General features: G+C 51.5%; 1 protein-coding gene across 1 annotated transcript in view; it reads left to right on the top strand.

Annotated features, from left to right (window-relative positions):
• DNHD1 (dynein heavy chain domain 1) overlaps nt 1-14,456 on the top strand; it is a 68,385-nt gene extending 53,929 nt beyond the window's left edge. The window contains 15 exon segments of the mRNA XM_027114549.1: nt 3,494-3,643; nt 3,893-4,075; nt 4,201-4,632; nt 4,849-5,320; nt 8,590-8,871; nt 9,116-9,268; nt 9,444-9,622; nt 9,755-10,717; nt 10,917-11,103; nt 11,298-11,420; nt 11,506-11,707; nt 12,509-12,600; nt 12,762-12,911; nt 13,135-13,922; nt 14,106-14,456. Coding sequence (XP_026970350.1) covers nt 3,494-3,643; nt 3,893-4,075; nt 4,201-4,632; nt 4,849-5,320; nt 8,590-8,871; nt 9,116-9,268; nt 9,444-9,622; nt 9,755-10,717; nt 10,917-11,103; nt 11,298-11,420; nt 11,506-11,707; nt 12,509-12,600; nt 12,762-12,911; nt 13,135-13,922; nt 14,106-14,456 — 4,707 coding nt within the window.
• The last annotated feature ends 2,066 nt before the right edge of the window (nt 14,457-16,522 follow it).

Below are 16,522 nucleotides of genomic sequence, written 5' to 3'. Positions count from 1 at the left end.
CCTTGACTGTGTGAATTTCAGTATGCTCCCCAAGCTCTCCAGAGATCCCCGTTGGGGATGGGGCAGGATTACATCCTCAAGGTCCCCTCTCATTGTAATCCTCTTTTCTCCTGGATTCTCTATCACTGCTAGTTGGCACACCTCCTGTAGCTGTCCTCTCTTCCCATGCTGCTTTGTCCCTGCACGGCTTCCTTCCACAAAAGCACCAAATACACAAATATATACACTGTATATATAAAAATATACACTGTTATGTACAGCGGATGGGAGATGGCTGTGGGGGCCATTTACATTCTAGAACAGAGCCAGAAATAGATTAAATGGCATACTAGACCTCAGTGTCCTGAATTTTTCTCTGTCACCTTCCTCTACAGGGCATTTGCTAGTGACGGACTTTTCTATCCTCCTCCCATCTCCACAATACTGTTCCGCAATGCTATTCAGCCACCCCACTTTCCCTTTAGAGCTCCCCAAATACAGTGCTCATGTAATAAGAGATTTTTCTTTCTAGTCCAAACCCTAAATCCTGTTGCTTTCTTATACAGAGCAATTTTCTTCTTTGAATAAACAAACCGCTCATATCTGGCTAAAACTGGTAGCAATAGGGTCATCACACCTTCTGTAGTCAAACACTCTTAGTTAATAGTGTTTTCCTAAAATAAAGAGACTTTTTTCTTTTGTTTTTAATAAGAGGAATTCTGAAATTGCATTTTCTTTTTCCTTCCTGCTACACAAGATTTTTTTTTTTTTTTTTTTTCGGTACGCGGGCCTCTCACTGTTGTGGCCTCTCCCGTTGCGGAGCACAGGCTCCGGACGCACAGGCCCAGCGGCCATGGCTCATGGGCCCAGCCGCTCCACGGCATGTGGGATCTTCCTGGACCAGGGCACGAACCCGTGTCCCCTGCATCGGCAGGCAGACTCTCAACCACTGCGCCACCAGGGAAGCCCTACGCAAGACTTTTTGATGAAGTTTCAGGGATAACTACAGTGAAGTAAACTAGTGATCAACTTATGAGCAGATAATCTGAGTTACTTTCTACTGGACTTTCAGGGCTTCCAGCTCCCAATGCCTAACCCGCCTCTTCTGATGGGTGCCCTCAGGGCTGTCATCCAGTGTTGCGCAACTCCGGGGGCACGGCTTACATTGTGTCTAAGTGCACGTATCTACTCCACATGTGTTCTGTGCAGTCCTCATAATACTGGTGCCCGCCTACCATCAGCCACAGAGGATCACTAGCTTAGATGAAACATGAAGACTCAGTTGAGATGCAAAAAAATTGAGACGTTCATAGATGGACAGGAGTGCTCTTTCCCATGTTTTCCAAATTCCAGTTTCTTGTCTTGGGCCTTACGTTTTCCCAAAATGGATAATACCAGGAATTGTTGATATGGCTTAGGGACGTTATTATTCTTTGATCCCTGGGTCAGTTGCATCAGAGCACAACATAAGAACCCCCAAATCTGGATATGAGATTTTCATAGGCTCAGGGGCATTCACTCAACAGCCATAATGGTGTGTACTTCTTTCAACGTTGTCTACCTCAGGAAATGGCCACCATCCACTTAGTGAATTAAGCTAAATCCCAGGAGTCATTCTGGGCCCCTCCATCTCTTTTCCCTCTCATATTCAGTTGGTTCATTTATTTATTACTGTACTCAGAAAACTTAATTGAACTACATACTTTTTGTCCGAGCACTCATTAATATTTTTGTCCATGTCTACATCTATGCTTACATCTAGATAGGTAGACAGAATTTTCGCCTCAACTTTTCTATGGAGGCCATCCTTTCTTCCGTTTTACAGATGAGAAAACTCAGATCCAGAGAGGTTAGGATGAGAATTAAATGAGCTCTTATATGTAAAGCACTTCAAAGTGCTGGCACATAGCAAGAGCCCGATAAATGTTATCATGTATTAGATTGCCTCCTAGTAAGAAAGATAAGACACTGCCCTTGCCTTCGTGGTGCCTAGTTTACTGGAAGATATAGGCTCATGCAGGCGATTACAAAACAGTGTGTTATGACAGAGCAAGTCCAGGATACTCTGCAAGTCCAGCAAGTCCAGCAAGTCCAAGATACTCTGAAGTATCAAGAAAGACTTTCTAGAGAAAGCACAGTGCCACACAGTATGTAACACAGAGGCACGTGTAGAACACGGCAGGTGTTCAAAAGCATTCCTTAAATATGTAAACGAATGAATGAAGTATCAAGGTCCATACCTGAAGGTTAGGTAAGATTACGTATAAAAGGGTTTGGGAAGAGTGTCACAGGCTGAAGTAACAGCAGGTGCAAAGGCCCACAGGCAAGAGGATGTGTGTCACGTTGGAGGAGCTGAAAGTCAGGAATGGCTGGAGAGCAGAGTGCTGGGAGAGGAAAAGGAAATGAGGTTGGAAAGATGAGTAGAGGCCTCCTGGTCATGGAGGCATTGTAAACCAAATGAAAAAAGTGGCAAGTGTTAAGGGACCTGATGATATGATATTTGGCTTTGAGAAAACCAATTAGGCTGCAGCATGAAAAGCCAGTTAGAGGATGGGAGTAGGAGTTAGGAAGCCAGTGCAGAAGGTCAGGAGTGAGAGAGCATGGGCATGAATGATGGCGTTGGGGATGGGAGTAGATACGAGAGACGTTTAGGAGGTGGAACCAAAAGGCCTTGAAGATGGGTTGGGTTTGGGGGACTAGAAGAGATGGAGTCAGGGTAACAATTAGGTTTCTTCCTTGGGAAACTTCCATGTACTTTGCCACAGTTCTCTGAGAAAAGAACACACGAACAGATGAGTAAGATTGCAAGAGATCTGACGAGGCACAGCTAATACGTTCACTTCTGGACACGTGGAGTCTGAGGGGCCTGTGAGACACCAAAGAGGAGATTCCCACTAAGCAGATGGATACGGGGGTGTGGGTCTTGGGAAAGAATCTGGCTAGATATACAGATTTGGAAGTTGTTAAGGTATAAGTGGTAATCAGAGACATGAGATTAAGGAGGATGCCCAGAAGTGTAGGCTGAGAAGAGACGGGGGCCCTGAAAACATTTCTGAGAAATATTTAAGGGATGGCACCGGAAGAGACAGAACGAGCAGCCACAGAAGTTGGAGAAAGACAAAGAAGAACATGGGCTCATGAAGGTCAAGGGAGGAGAATGTTCAAGAGGGAGGAGCTGCCTTCTGCGGCAAATGCCACTGATGGGTCAAGTAAGATGAAGAGTGTAGCCCAGTGGTTAAGTGTGTAGGCTTTGTATTCAGATTTCCTGGGCCTGTATGGTAGGTCAGGAGAAGCACCCACCCACTTGGGGCTGCATTACTAGATGTATAACTCACAGATAAGAAAATGACACTTTCAGAGCTCAGCATGTATCTGTGGCCTATGTGGAGTTCAACTTGGTCACCCTGACTATCGAGTGAGGAGTATGCCTGAGTCCAGGCCCATGGGGTCTTCCCTTGGGGTCTTCCCACCTGGCCCGGGATCTAGAGCTACAGAGCCTGAACTCTGTTCACAGAGCCTCGGCAGACTGCATCAGCAGCTAGACCAAAACAAGCTTCTGCACAAGCGGCAGCTGGCAGGGTGTCGGCAGCAGGAGAACCTCATTGAGAAACTGACCAAGCAGCGGGATGCCCTGCAGGCTCAGCATGAGGCTTTCCTGGAGCAGGTGGGCTCTTCCTGCTGCCTGCCCTGCACTGCTCCTCTCTTGGAAGAGGACAACCCCTCACAGGATGCCCAGAGGAGAGGATGGGTTGACTTGTCATGAAGTCTCCTGGGGGAGGGGGTAAAGGTAATAAGATGGCTTGGGGTGTGGTCCCTTTGGGGACCCTAGGAGAAGATGATCCCTCCTGGAAATACATTGAAGAAAGAGGACTTTCTGGGAGCTCACTTCAAGAGCCCATCTCTCCTCATTCAGATGGGCAAGGCATTCCTGGGGCCCCTGAGCCAGCTACAGGTGGCTGACTTTGAGGAGATACGGAGCTATCGAGTGCCACCAGAATCTGTGGTCCAGGTGACCGATGCTCTGTGTGACCTCTTCCACCGTGAAACAGGCTGGGCCAGTGCCAAGCAGCTGTTATGCACTGAGGACTTTTATCAGGTAGGGAATGTGGGGCGCAATGGAGGAGGATAGTGGAGGCATGGAGGGGAGACTTGGCAAGGCTGTGGGGCAAGGTTCAGAGCACCTATGTCTTCCCCCACCCTTCTTAACACACACTCTCCCAGGAGCTGGTGTTCTTCCCTAAGGAGAAGATGACAGACTCAGAGATTATAAAGTTAAACCTAGCTCTGAAAGCTCCAGGCATGAGTGATGCAGCCTTGCGAGCAGTGAGCACACCTGCAGCACGGCTGGCAGCCTGGCTCTGGGCCGTTCTGGACTACGGGCTGGCACGGCGCCGAGGACTGCCCACGGGCCTGCTGTTGCAGCAGGCGGAGGCGACACTGGCTCGGGAGCAGGCCCGCCTGGGCCAGTACCAGTTCCAGGCCCAGGAGATCCTAGCGTACAGTTTGGCCCTGTCCAAGAAGCTGGAAGATGCCCAGGCTTCCCACAAGCATGTGGCAGAGAAACTCGGTCAGGCTCGGCGTGGCCATCATCACAAGTGGCCCGTCAAGGCTGCACTGCTCACGCCCATGCACTCCTGGACTACAGAGCTCCAGGTAGCCAGCCCCTCCTAGGCTGCCCCCTAAAGTTCATTTCTGCACCACAGTCCCACTCCTCTGCTCCTCCCCGTGCCCTCACTGCCTTCCTCTGTCCCACTCTGCCCTCCTTGCCACGCTTTCCTCCACACCCTGCCTTACTCCCTCTCTGCCAGACCCTCTGCCTCTACCCTCCCCGCTGGCCTACACACCCTCTGGTCTTCCCTTCCGCACCAGAAGTTGAAGGGACACTGCATGACTGTGTTCGGAGATGCTGTCTTGTGTTCAGCCGCCATCAGCTACCTGGGTCCCTTCCCACCAATGCGGCGCCAGGAGCTACTCGACAAGTGGCTGGCTCTCTGCAGGGGCTGTGAGGAGCCGCTGGGCCCAGATGACGTGGCACAGGCACTGAAGCAGATTGAGAAATCGGTCATCACGCCACCAAAGCAAGCCCTGCTCTCCACACGCTCTCCCTTCAGCCTTCTGGCCTTGCTGAGCTCTGAATCGGAACAGTTACAGTGGGACCGAGACCTGAAGCCCCAGGCCAAGTCAGCCCGCCTGGCAGGCCTGCTTCTGCGAAGTTACACTCACTACTTCAGTTGCCGTTGGCCCCTGCTGCTTGACCCCAGCAACCAGGCCCTCACCTGGCTGAATCCACTGCCTCTAGAAGAGGCTGGATGCTCGGCCACAGGTCCCACCAAAGACAGAGGTAAAGCCAGGGAGAGTAAACACAGTGCATCTTGGGTGTCTGAGCTGCCCAACACTCTCAGCCACATGTGCTCTTCCCTTTCCTAATGAAGACACTACATTTTTATGGCCAGGGTATCCCAGATTTCATCAGCCAACATGATATTTTTTAAAAATATTTATTTATTTATTTTGGCTCTGCCGGGTCTCGGTTGCGGCATGCGGGATCTTTAGTTGCGGCACGCGGGATCTTTAGTTGCGGCACGCAGACTCTTAGCTGCGGCATGCATGCGGGGTCTAGTCCCCTGACCAGGGATCGAACCCGGGCCCCCTGCATTGGGAGCACGGAGTCTTACCCACTGGACCACCAGGGAAGTCCCCAGCCAACATGATATTAATAAATTAGGTCACATTTACATTTTGGGGCCCATATTGCAATGATTCTGAATCTACGTGGCTGACCGTGAGCTTCCGCATCCTGATCTGCTCAGCACTATTAGAAACTTGAACTACAACTCGGAGCTTTACTACCCAAATGTATCCAATGTTCAGGAATTCTGGGGAAATATTTCTATTGGTCCTGCTTGGATCAGGGACCCATCTGGGTAGAGCATCGGAGGGAGCATTTCCTAGGGGAAGGGAGAGTGTTTATTTCCCAGAAGAAGGGGTTGAGGGTTGTACTGGTAAGAACAATAGACATCTAGAATAGAAGGTGTATAATAAATTTGTCTGTAACAGGGGCTCTATAAGCAGACTATCTGGGTCAATTATCTGTCCTTTGCTAGCTGTGTGACCCAGGCAAGGTATTTAACCTCTCTAAGCCCAAGTTTATTTGCCAATAAAATGAGGGTCTTAATTATACCCATCTCATAAATTGTTGTGAGTATTAAGTAAGATAATTCATGAAAAAAGAGTTCACACAGTGCCTAATACATGATAAGTTCTCAAAAACATTAGTCATGGGCTTCCCTGGTGGCGCAGTGGTTGAGAGTCCGCCTGCCGGTGCAGGGGACACGGGTTCGTGCCCTGGTCCGGGAGGATCCCACATGCCGCAGAGCGGTTGGGCCCGTGAGCCATGGCCGCTGGGCCTGCGCATCCGGAGCCTGTGCTCCGCAACGGGAGAGGCCGCAACAGTGAGAGGCCTGAGTACGGCAAAAAAAAAATATATATATATATATATATATATAAAATGCCTCTCCTCAAGAACTCTGCACAACTATACTAGTTGTGGCTCACGGGCTCTAGAGTACAGGCTCAGTAGTTGTGGCACATGGGCTTAGTTGCTCCACGGCATGTGGGATCTTCCCGGACCGGGGCTTGAACCCGTGTCCCCTGCATTGGCAGGCAGATTCTTAACCACTGCGCCACCAGGGAAGCCCCTGTTTTTTGCTTGTTTGTTTGTTTGTTTTTTGATATTGAGCTATATGAGCTGTTTGTATGTTTTGGATATTAATCCCTTGTTGAAAAGATATATGCACCCCAGTATGCATAGCAGCACTATTTACAATAGACAAGACATGGAAGCAACCTAAATGTCCATCGACAGATAAAGATGATGTGGGGTGTGTGTGTGTGTGTGTGTGTATATATATATATATATATATATATATATATATATGCACAAATAATGCCATTTGCAGCAACATGGATGGACATAGAGATTATCATACTAAATGAAGCAAGTCAGACAAAGAAAAATATATGACATCACTTATATGTGGAATCAATAAAAAAACGTACAAACTTATTTACAAAACAGAAATAGACATACAGACATAGAAAACAAAGTTATGGTTACCAAAGGGGAAGGAACGGGGAGGATAAATTAGGAGTTTGGGATTAACAGATACACACCACTATATATAAAATAGATAAACAACAAGGACCTACAGTATAGTACAGGGAACTATATTCAATATCTTATAATAACCTATAATAGAAAAGAATCTGAAAAAGAATAAATATATATATACGTATATATGTGTGTGTATATATATATATCTGAATCACTTTGCTGTACACCTGAAACTATCACAACATTGTAAATAAGCTATACTTCAATAAAACAATAAAAACAAACAAAAAACTCCAAAATAGTAAGCCTGGAAGAGCACACAAGTCCCAGATGAGCACTGCAGCCCCAGTGATTTTAGCCTTTTTTTAAAAATATTAATTATTTATTTTTGGCTGAGTTGAGTCTTTGTTGCTGCACGTGGGCTTTCTCTAGCTGCAGCGAGCGGGGGTTACTCTTTGTTGTAGTGCGCAGGCTTCTTGTTGCGGTGGCTTCTCTTGTTGCAGAGCATGGGCTCTAGGCTCGCGGGCTCTAGAGCGCAGGCTCAGTAGTTGTGGCACACGGCCTTAGTTGCTCCGCGGCATGTGGGATCCTCCCAGACCAGGGCTCAAACCTGTGTCCCCTGCACTGGCAGGCAGATTCTTAACCACTGCACCACCAGGATAGCCCAATTTTAGCCATGATTTTAGCCCAGTGTAACTCTGAGCAGAGTGCCTGATCAGGCATCTAAGCTACTGAAGTGAGAGATAATAAATGGGGTGTTGTTTTTAGCTAAGTTTGTGGTAACTTGTTAAGGAATAGGAAATGAACACACCAAACTGTGGACCTGGCAACCTCCACTTGCCCACTTCTTGAACACTTAATATTTTTAAAAATCCTTAAAAAATTTCTTGACAATTAAAAAAATAAGTATCTTTTCCAGATCCTGCAATAGAGGAGGCAAAGGAGAAGGGGGCTGCAGACAGCTGCTGGTCAGCTAGCCACCTGGTGCACAGCACTGTCCATGGCGTGGCTAATGCCACAGTCTATGGCCTTTCTCCTACCAGCTGTTACTTCCAGGCAATGACCTCTATGTTAGTGATGACTCTTGTAGTTGTTAGTGACAGAATTTGCTTAGGCAAAAAGGGAAATGCACTGACTCTTCTAACCAACCTACAGAAAAGCAGAAATGGAGCTGATTTCAGTGGTGACTAGAACCCCTCCCTGGAATTTTAGAGTAGCAATAATGAGAGCTACCCTTTAGTGAGTGCTTGGTAGGTACCAGCAGAGTGCTTTGTATGCACTGTTCCATGTCATCTTCACAGTAACCCTATGAGGTACTCACTACTATCAACCCCATTTTGCAGATGACGAAATTGTGTCACAGAGAGCTTAAGTGACTTTCCTAAGGTGTCTTCTTGCAGAACTTCCTTCATGAGCTGGAGCCCTTGGGTGAACGGGGCTCCCCAGGAGCCTGAGTCCCTCCCTGAGAAGAGCCCCTCTTCATCTTTCTGCCACAGGGAAGGGCTTCAAGAGAAATCAGGGAAAAGAGTCTAAAGAGGAGGACACGGAAGACGAAGATGATGAGAGCGACGAGTGTTACAAGACAAAAGAACAGAAGGCAGGAGAAAGGGGAATCACGGAGAAGAACAAGGAAGAGGAAGCGTCGCAGGAGGAAGAGGAGAAAGAACAGGAGGAGGGGGCGGGGACTGTGACTCAGTCCCCACCCCCTCCCGAACCCCGAGTCCTCTCAGGCGCTGACCCAGAGCTGGGGCCTCAGCTCCAGGAGGCAGCTGCCGGTGGTGAGAACTCGTCCCCTGCACCCACGTGTCTCCTGTGTCCTCCCCCTACTCTGTGGCCCCACAGGACTCCAACACCCCAGTCTGACCTCAGCTCCCACCTCTACCCTGGGCACTAACTCAGTGGAAGAGCCCTGAGGGAGCCTTCCCGTCAGCCAGAGGGGAGCAAAATCAGAGCCCGATTTTGTGCATGGGGGTGCCCAGGTGCTGGCATGGTGGGTAGGGTGTCCTTGCCTCCCCCTCGCAGGCCTGCCGGTGCTACTGACCAACATGGAGCTGGGCCTAGAGTGCCCAGAACTGCAATGGCTACTGCAGCGGGAACAGCTGTGCCCACCCCTGTTGCAGCCTGGCTTCTGTCTCTATCTGAGCACTACCCTTCCCCTCAGTTCTTTGGAAAAAGGTGAGGCCCAGTGGGTAAGTCGCCAGCACAGCTTTGTGGGAACACCAGGGCCTGAGCTTCACTCAGTCTGGCCCAGAGCGGGCTCAGGACTGCAGCAGGGAGCCACACTCCCTGTGCCTCTCACCCCTGGCTCTGCCCCAGGGAAGAGGTTAAGCATCTCCCATGTGATTCCAAGTGCTAGGCTGTGAATTGCTGAAAGGGCTGAATGTGCTGGACCTGGGCATGAACATGGAAATCCTAGAAGAACAGATGCTGCGTGAAATCTTGTGCACAGAGCGTCCTGAGCTTGAGAGCCACTGGCAAGACCTGAGGATCAGATTCCTGGACGCCTGGGAAGCTGTGAAGGCTGCTGAGGTACTTGGGGGGTCCGGTCTGTGGGCTGGGATGAGCTTTGCAGCGGCCCAGGTGCGGGGGTGGAGATGAGCGCCGCTGATCGGGAGCTACGTGGGAAAGGGCCGGATCCGCGCAACAAGGGACTGTTTGCAGGAGCGGCTGCTGACGATGCTGCTGCTCCAGAACCCAAGGCGTCAGAAACCAGCCAAGCTCCTGCGAGACATGGTGAGGGCCCAGGCAGAGCTGTGTCGGCTGCGTGCCCGTTTCGAGGAGTTAGAAGAGCTGAGGAGGCAGGAGGTGGCATCGTGGGCACCGTATCGGCATGTGGTCTGGCATGGAATGGCCATTATAAAGGCTCTTAGCTCACTGCAGAACCTGCTACCGCTTTTCCGTATGAGTCCAGAGAATTGGCTGGCAGCCACCAAGCGGGCTCTGAACAGCATGAAAGGTGAGATTCATCAGCAGGAAGAACTACCCTGCCATCTGCTGCAGTTAAAAAGACAGCTGACCCGCCAGCTACTGGGCAGCACTGCCGCTACACTGGGCCTAACCCAAGTACCCTTGGTGGGTGCCTTGGGTGCTCTGGCTCTGCTGCAAGTGGCAAGGAAGGCACCGGAGCTCGAGAGGCTGGCCCTCTGGCCTGGACTGGCAGCCTCTCGCAGCACAGGCTACAGAAAACCAGACCCAGGTGTGGCTCGACCGGCCTGGCTAGGGCTGAGAGCCTGGCACGAATGTGAGTTGTTGGAGGTACTGCCCCCGTATGCTGGGCTGTGTGCATCCCTGGCAGGCCACTCCAGTGCTTGGCAGGCTTACTTGTCACTGTCATCCACAGTGCTGGGCCCTGCACCGGGGCCTGGGACTGACCCATTCAGCCTCCTCCAGAAGCTGATCCTGTGGCGTGTGCTGCGCCCTGAGTGCCTGGCCAGTGCCCTGGCAACCTTCACCACCAGCCTCCTGGGCCGGCCCCTGGATGAAAACCTGCGTGCTCCCACCATACCCTTTGAACACAGTCAGGCTACTCAGCCCACGCTGATTTTGTTGCCACCACCTGGTCACCCCAGCGCCACCGTGCACCCCCTGACCGTCATCCAGAAACTGGCTGCCAAACACGAGCAGGTTCGAGCCTGGCCTCTCGGCCACAGAGCCACCGGGCTCTTAGGGCTGGGCTGGGGTGTGGGTCTCCCCTCCCAGCATTCTCATGGATCTTTCTGGATTACTCAGGGACTTTTCAGGTCATCTGTGGCATTACTCTGGGTCCCTTGGGTCACCCTAGGATCCCTTTGAGTTACCCTGCCATTTTGCTGTTGGTCCTCAGGGGCAGAAGCATCTGAAGGTGATAGCTCTGGGCTCTGAAGCCTGGGACCCGGTCTCGGATGTGGTCGGCATTCTCCGCAAGGCTATGCACAGCGGGCACTGGCTGGTGCTGGAGAACTGTCATCTGATGCCTCACTGGCCAAAAGAGCTGCTACAGCCCTTGCTGGGGCCGTTGGCCAGAGCCAAGGGTGGGTTTGCTGCCTAGAGATGGCTTCTAGGACCCTATCCTACACTTGGGCCTGAGCTTGAACTCAGATCTCATGGCTGATCCCCTAATCACCTTTGTATCTGACTCCTAACCCCCTAGCCTCAAGTCTGATCTCTAGGCTTATGTCTGACCCTTTACCCAGCGATTGATCTCAGCCCCATGTCTGACCCCTAGTGGTCTCCGACCTGGAGTTAGAACTGCTTTCTGCTCAACAAGCAAGAGAGAACGTGGCCACTGTCCACAGAGATTTCCGTCTTTGGCTTATTGTGTCTGCAGAGGCTATTGCTTCCTTACCAGGTGAGGAGCTTCCCCCCACAGGCTCTCAGATTGGAGCGGGGAGGTAACTGTATTGTGCTGACTCAGCACTTTCCTTCCTCCCCAGCCGTGCTGACTCTGCACTCCATGCCTATTTTCTGGGACCAGTCCCTGGAGCTGTCCCATGTCTTGGTCGACAGTGTGGAGCTAGTCCAGCAAGGACTCTGTGTGCAACCCCCAACCAGGGTGCTGCCTCTGCTCCTCCTACATGGCCTCCTGCTACACCGGCAGCTCTATGGAATGAAGCTGCAGGCTCACAGGGGGTGCTGGTGAGGGACCCCACCCATCCTACTCTGTCAGTCACTCAGCAAACACTGAATATTTTTCACATGCTGGGATTCATCTCTGGGGAGCTCCAAAATGTGAGGGCAGGGGGAAGTCAAGGAAGGCTTCTCCAAGGACTTAGGGGTCTCACTTTGAACTGAGTCCTGACAGCAGAGGCAGATCAGGTGGAGATGAGGCCTTTCTGAGCAGAAGGAACTAAGCTTAGCAGGAGAGAGGACTTCAGTGTGGCTGAGGTGGACATGCTGGGGCTTGAGTGGGGAGAGGTGAGGCTTGTGGTAAAGGGCCTTTAAGACCATCACAAGGGACCTGATTGGATCCTGAGGACAGTGGGAAGCCACTGAAGGGTTTTAAGTAGAAGACACATGATCCCATCTGTGTGTTGGAAAGATCACGCTGGCTGCAGCGTGGAGAATGGACCAGATGGGGTAGGGCTGGAGGCAAGCACAATAGTTTTGGGAGGCTCTGGCAGGCTTGAGGAACGAGGTCATGGTATGGGTGGTAGGGACTAGGGTAGTCACAGTGGGGAGAGAGTAAATATGGGGTTAGGAAGAGGGAAGAGTCAAGGAAGGCTCTCAGATTTCTGCCTTGGACAACTGGGTGGGTGGTGTGGGAGGAAATGATGATTTCAGTTGAAAGGAAGTCGTATTTGTGGTGCCAAGTGGCGATGACTAGTGAGCCCTCGTGGGTCTGGAGCTCAGGAGGGAGGTTCGGGCTGGAGAGAAAGATGTGAAAGTCCTCAGCATATAGATGGTTTTGAAAGCCTACTTCCTGCTCTCCACCCCCAGGAGTCAAGGGACGCTGACCCGGATCCTGCAGATCCAAGACCACTTGTGGGCCAGCCTGAGCAATCCCAGTGCTGCCATGCAGGAGCTGGCTGGTGAGACTCCTCCTGTCCCCCATGCAGTCACCAGCCCCCAGGAGAGCCCAGAAAGGGGTAGGGAGGGGAGCACTGAGATGGGGACATAACCTACAACCTTGGTTTGGGAGGTGGTGGAAACTAGAGGGGCTGTAACTGAGGGGCTCTGACCTCATCCTCAGCTTCAGTTTTCTATGGGGGTCCTGTGGGAGACGAGAAGGACAGGGAGGTCCTGAATAGCCTCACGCAAGCCTGCCTGAGCTCCAGCAGCAGGAACCGGGCCCAACCACACACACCCCAGTATCTGCTGGCCACTCTGATGCCCAGCCCGGGTAAGCTCCAGTCAGGTATCTGCGTTGAGGTGGGGAACAGCACGGTAATACCACCTTGCTCAAGGGAATGTAACAGAGGTACCAAAAAAGGTGTAGAAGGGGGCAATATTCACAGTTACGGGATGATGATGGTTTAAAGTGTCAGAGAAAGGCCTACTCCCTTGGGTCTGGGGTGGGAAGAGACAGTCTTATCTCTCACCCCTCACTCACCTCCACCCCCAAGAACTAGGGGAGCCGGATGCTATGGAAGAGTGCAAGGCCCAGATGCACCTACTGCCCACACCACCTGAACCCCGGATCTGCGGACTGAGTGCTGGCCCCCAGACCTGGCTACTGCGACGCCAGAGTCGCGCTGTCCTGAGCGCGCTGCAGCGGTGTTCGCCCACTTGGGTTCCGGAGGCCAGCGGAGGCTCCCGGCGCGCCGAAAGGCGGCTGCGGCAGCGCCTGGTGCAAGCCAAGCGGAGGCTGGAGTCACTGCAGGCTCTGCTGACCGAGACCACTCGCCAAGCTGAGTCTGGCGCGGGGTGGGGGGAGCTGGGGCTGAGCGCGCGGCGGCCTCTGGAGGGCTTCCTCAAGATGGAGGTGCTGGAACTGAGCCAGCTGGTGGGCGCGCTGCAACGGGACCTTGATTGCCTGTTGCAGCAGCTGAAGGGCGCGCCCCCGTGTGCCTCCCGGCGCTGTGCCGCGGTGGCTCACGCTCTCTGGACTGGCCGCCTACCCTCGCCTTGGCGACCCCACGCGCCTGCCGGGCCTCAGCCGCCCTGGCACTGGCTGCGACAGCTATCGCGCCGTGGGCAGCTGTTGGTTCGCTACCTGGGTGTAGGGACCCAAGTACCAGAGCGCATCTTTCACCTGTCAGCCTTTTGCCGCCCGCGCCGCCTGCTGCTGTCACTGCGTTGGGAGGCTGCCTTTGCTGGGGTTGACCTGAGGAATTTCCCTGGTTGCCAAGGCTCTAGCTCCAGTCAGCTCCCCCATAAACGTCAGGAGCTAAACAGCCCTCTGCACCTCCAGGTATCCTCGTGCTGCCCCTTCGTTTCCAATTCCGCCCCTTGAAGTCCCTGATTACACGTCTTAGTTACCCCACCTTGCCTCTTCTTGGTTTTACTCCCGCTAGCCCCATCTGCTTCTCTAATCCCGCTCCACCACGACCCCCCAGCTTCTTAGCCTTGCCTGACCAGTTTCTGGCGCCCCCAGGTGGTGAACGGCCCAAACCCCAGGGTTCCAGAGGTGGGGCTGCTGCTGACTGGGCTACAGCTCCGGAACGCCGAGTGGGACCCGCTCGCAGGGGCCTTGCAGGACAGTTCTTCCAGTCAGCCCAGCCCTCTGCCTCTGGTCAGAGTCAGCGCCCAGGCCCCGGGGGCCAATGACGTGCCACCCCGAGCCGGCCTGGCCGTGTATTCCTGTCCTGTGTACTTGGAAGGGCCCCTCGGCACCACTAGGCTGCACAGCAGGAAGATCCTGATGCACCTGCCCCTGCCCACGAAGCTCAGCCCCGCCACCTGTGCCCAACGGAGAGTCCATGTGTGCAGCCCACCGCTGCCCTGAGCCCTCCGCCAAAATAAAGTTGGAGTGCTTTGATGAAAGATTTCTGAGACTTAATAAGGAATGCAGGTGTGTGCCCACTGAAAATGCGACACACTGAGGGGAAAGCACAGTGTACACGACCGAGAGAGGTGGTCTGTTCACAGTGAAGGCAGAAGAGGGTGTGTGCCTGGCGATGGGGAGAGGGGAGTGTGGGTACACTGTGGGGGAGATGGGCCTGGGGTTAGTCCTGTATCCAAGGGGCTAGGCAGATCTCAGGATGGCTAACACACAGGACTTGGAATCCCTACCCAGCTCTCGACTGTGCTCTCAGCTCTTGTGCTAAACCCACAGCGATATTTTTAAAGGGAGAACATTAGAACTCAAGCAAATTTCTTCAGGCACTTAGCAGTACTATTGGGAATGCCCCAATCCTGCCCTACTGGTCATCCCCTCCCCCAGAATGGATCCTGAGTGAGTCGCACACACACACACACACACACACACACACAAGCGAAATAAGACACAAGGTCATATGTTCATTCAACGATTAGTTATGAGCACTCCTCTGAACGAGGTGCTCTTCCAGGCACTGATGAGGTTGTTCTAATGCCGGGAGACAGATAATAAAAGGCCAACATATAAATGAGTTAAATTTGATGACTTTTAAGTGCTATAAAAAAAAAAGCAGGCTGATGTGTCAGAGAGTGACTAGAGGGGAGCAGTTAATCTAGTTTGGGTGTTCAGGGAAGGCTTGATGAGTATTTGAAAGAGCTATTTGAAGATCTAGGAGGGTTTCAGGTAGAGCCCTCAGCAGATGCAAAGGTGCTGAGGCAGGAACAACCTTGGGGTGTTCAAGGAACAGAACATGTAGCTGGAGCACTGTGAGTGAGGGTCAGAGTAAGCCAAAAGGATGGAAAGGTATAGAAAGGGGCAGATCACTAGAGCCTTTTCATGAGAATGAGCTTGTATTTTTTAAAAGAAGGAATCTATTAGTATTAGTTGGGAAATGAGCTTTATCAAAGATCACTCTGGCTGTTCTATGGTGGGTGGATGGATGGAAGGAAATTCAGAGTAACAAGGAGGAAGATTTGTTTGGAGGCTATTGAAGTAATTCAAGTGAGAGATGATGGAGTTTGGACTAAGGTCATTAACAGTGGAGATGGAGAATTAATGGATTTAGGAAATATTCTGGAGGCAAAGCCAGCAGAACTTGCTGATGGATTGAATGCAAAGAGTGAGGGAAATGGGCAAATCTACCGTAGGATGACTGAGCAACTGGGTGGATCGTGGTGTCACTAACTGAGAGGAATATGAGAGACAGGTTGGAGGTAGGGAATCAGGCGTTCTGCTTTGATACGTTCAGTTATTATCAGTTGCATGATTGCTTGCTACCCCAGGGCAAACCTCTCTGACAAAAGCTGGGTTAGAGTATAGCAGACAACACCAGCTAAAAGCCAACAACAGCTCCTCTCCTTGCCCCCAAGCACCAAATCTTACTAGGTACAACTTACTCCCCTTGCTGTATGATTCGGTACAAGCTACATGGTGGAAGGAAATGCAGACAGAGGTGTATACTGAGCATCAGTGCACAACCTCTTCACAGTCATCCCACTTGCTGGTGACTGTGGTGCAACTGATTTCCTTTAACGAAAGGCTAAGCAAAGAGGCAAAAGCTTTCTCCTTCCTCAGAAACTCTTCCCTTTTCCTTTCCACACTCAACCAGGGACATGCCTACTCCTTCAGGAGAGGAGATTAGAAGAGTATTAAAGAAGTCCTTCTGGATAAATGAACCCTCTGTCCATATTTACCATCAGTACTATTTTCCCCAGTGGGAACAGGGAACAATAGTGATATACGAGTAAAACCATCTGAAATTGGTTAGCACAGAATAGTTTCTACAAATCCACATCCTTCTCTAGGCCAAAATTTATTCTTTTTTGTAACCTAGCATTTCTTTTCTTTTTTTAAATTTCAGCTTTATTGATGCATAACTGACTGCAATTCATTCTTGAATTATGCCCAGCAAATTATTAAACTTAGTCAATCAGAGATTATAAAATAAGTACCAAGTGACAGCACCGCTCAAA

Source organism: Aethalodelphis obliquidens, unplaced genomic scaffold (assembly GCF_003676395.1).
Source record: "Aethalodelphis obliquidens isolate GAN/ISIS:26980383/991018 unplaced genomic scaffold, ASM367639v1 scaffold14, whole genome shotgun sequence".
NCBI classification, from domain to species: Eukaryota; Metazoa; Chordata; class Mammalia; order Artiodactyla; family Delphinidae; genus Aethalodelphis; species Aethalodelphis obliquidens.
This window is presented reverse-complemented; position numbering and strand designations above follow the sequence as displayed.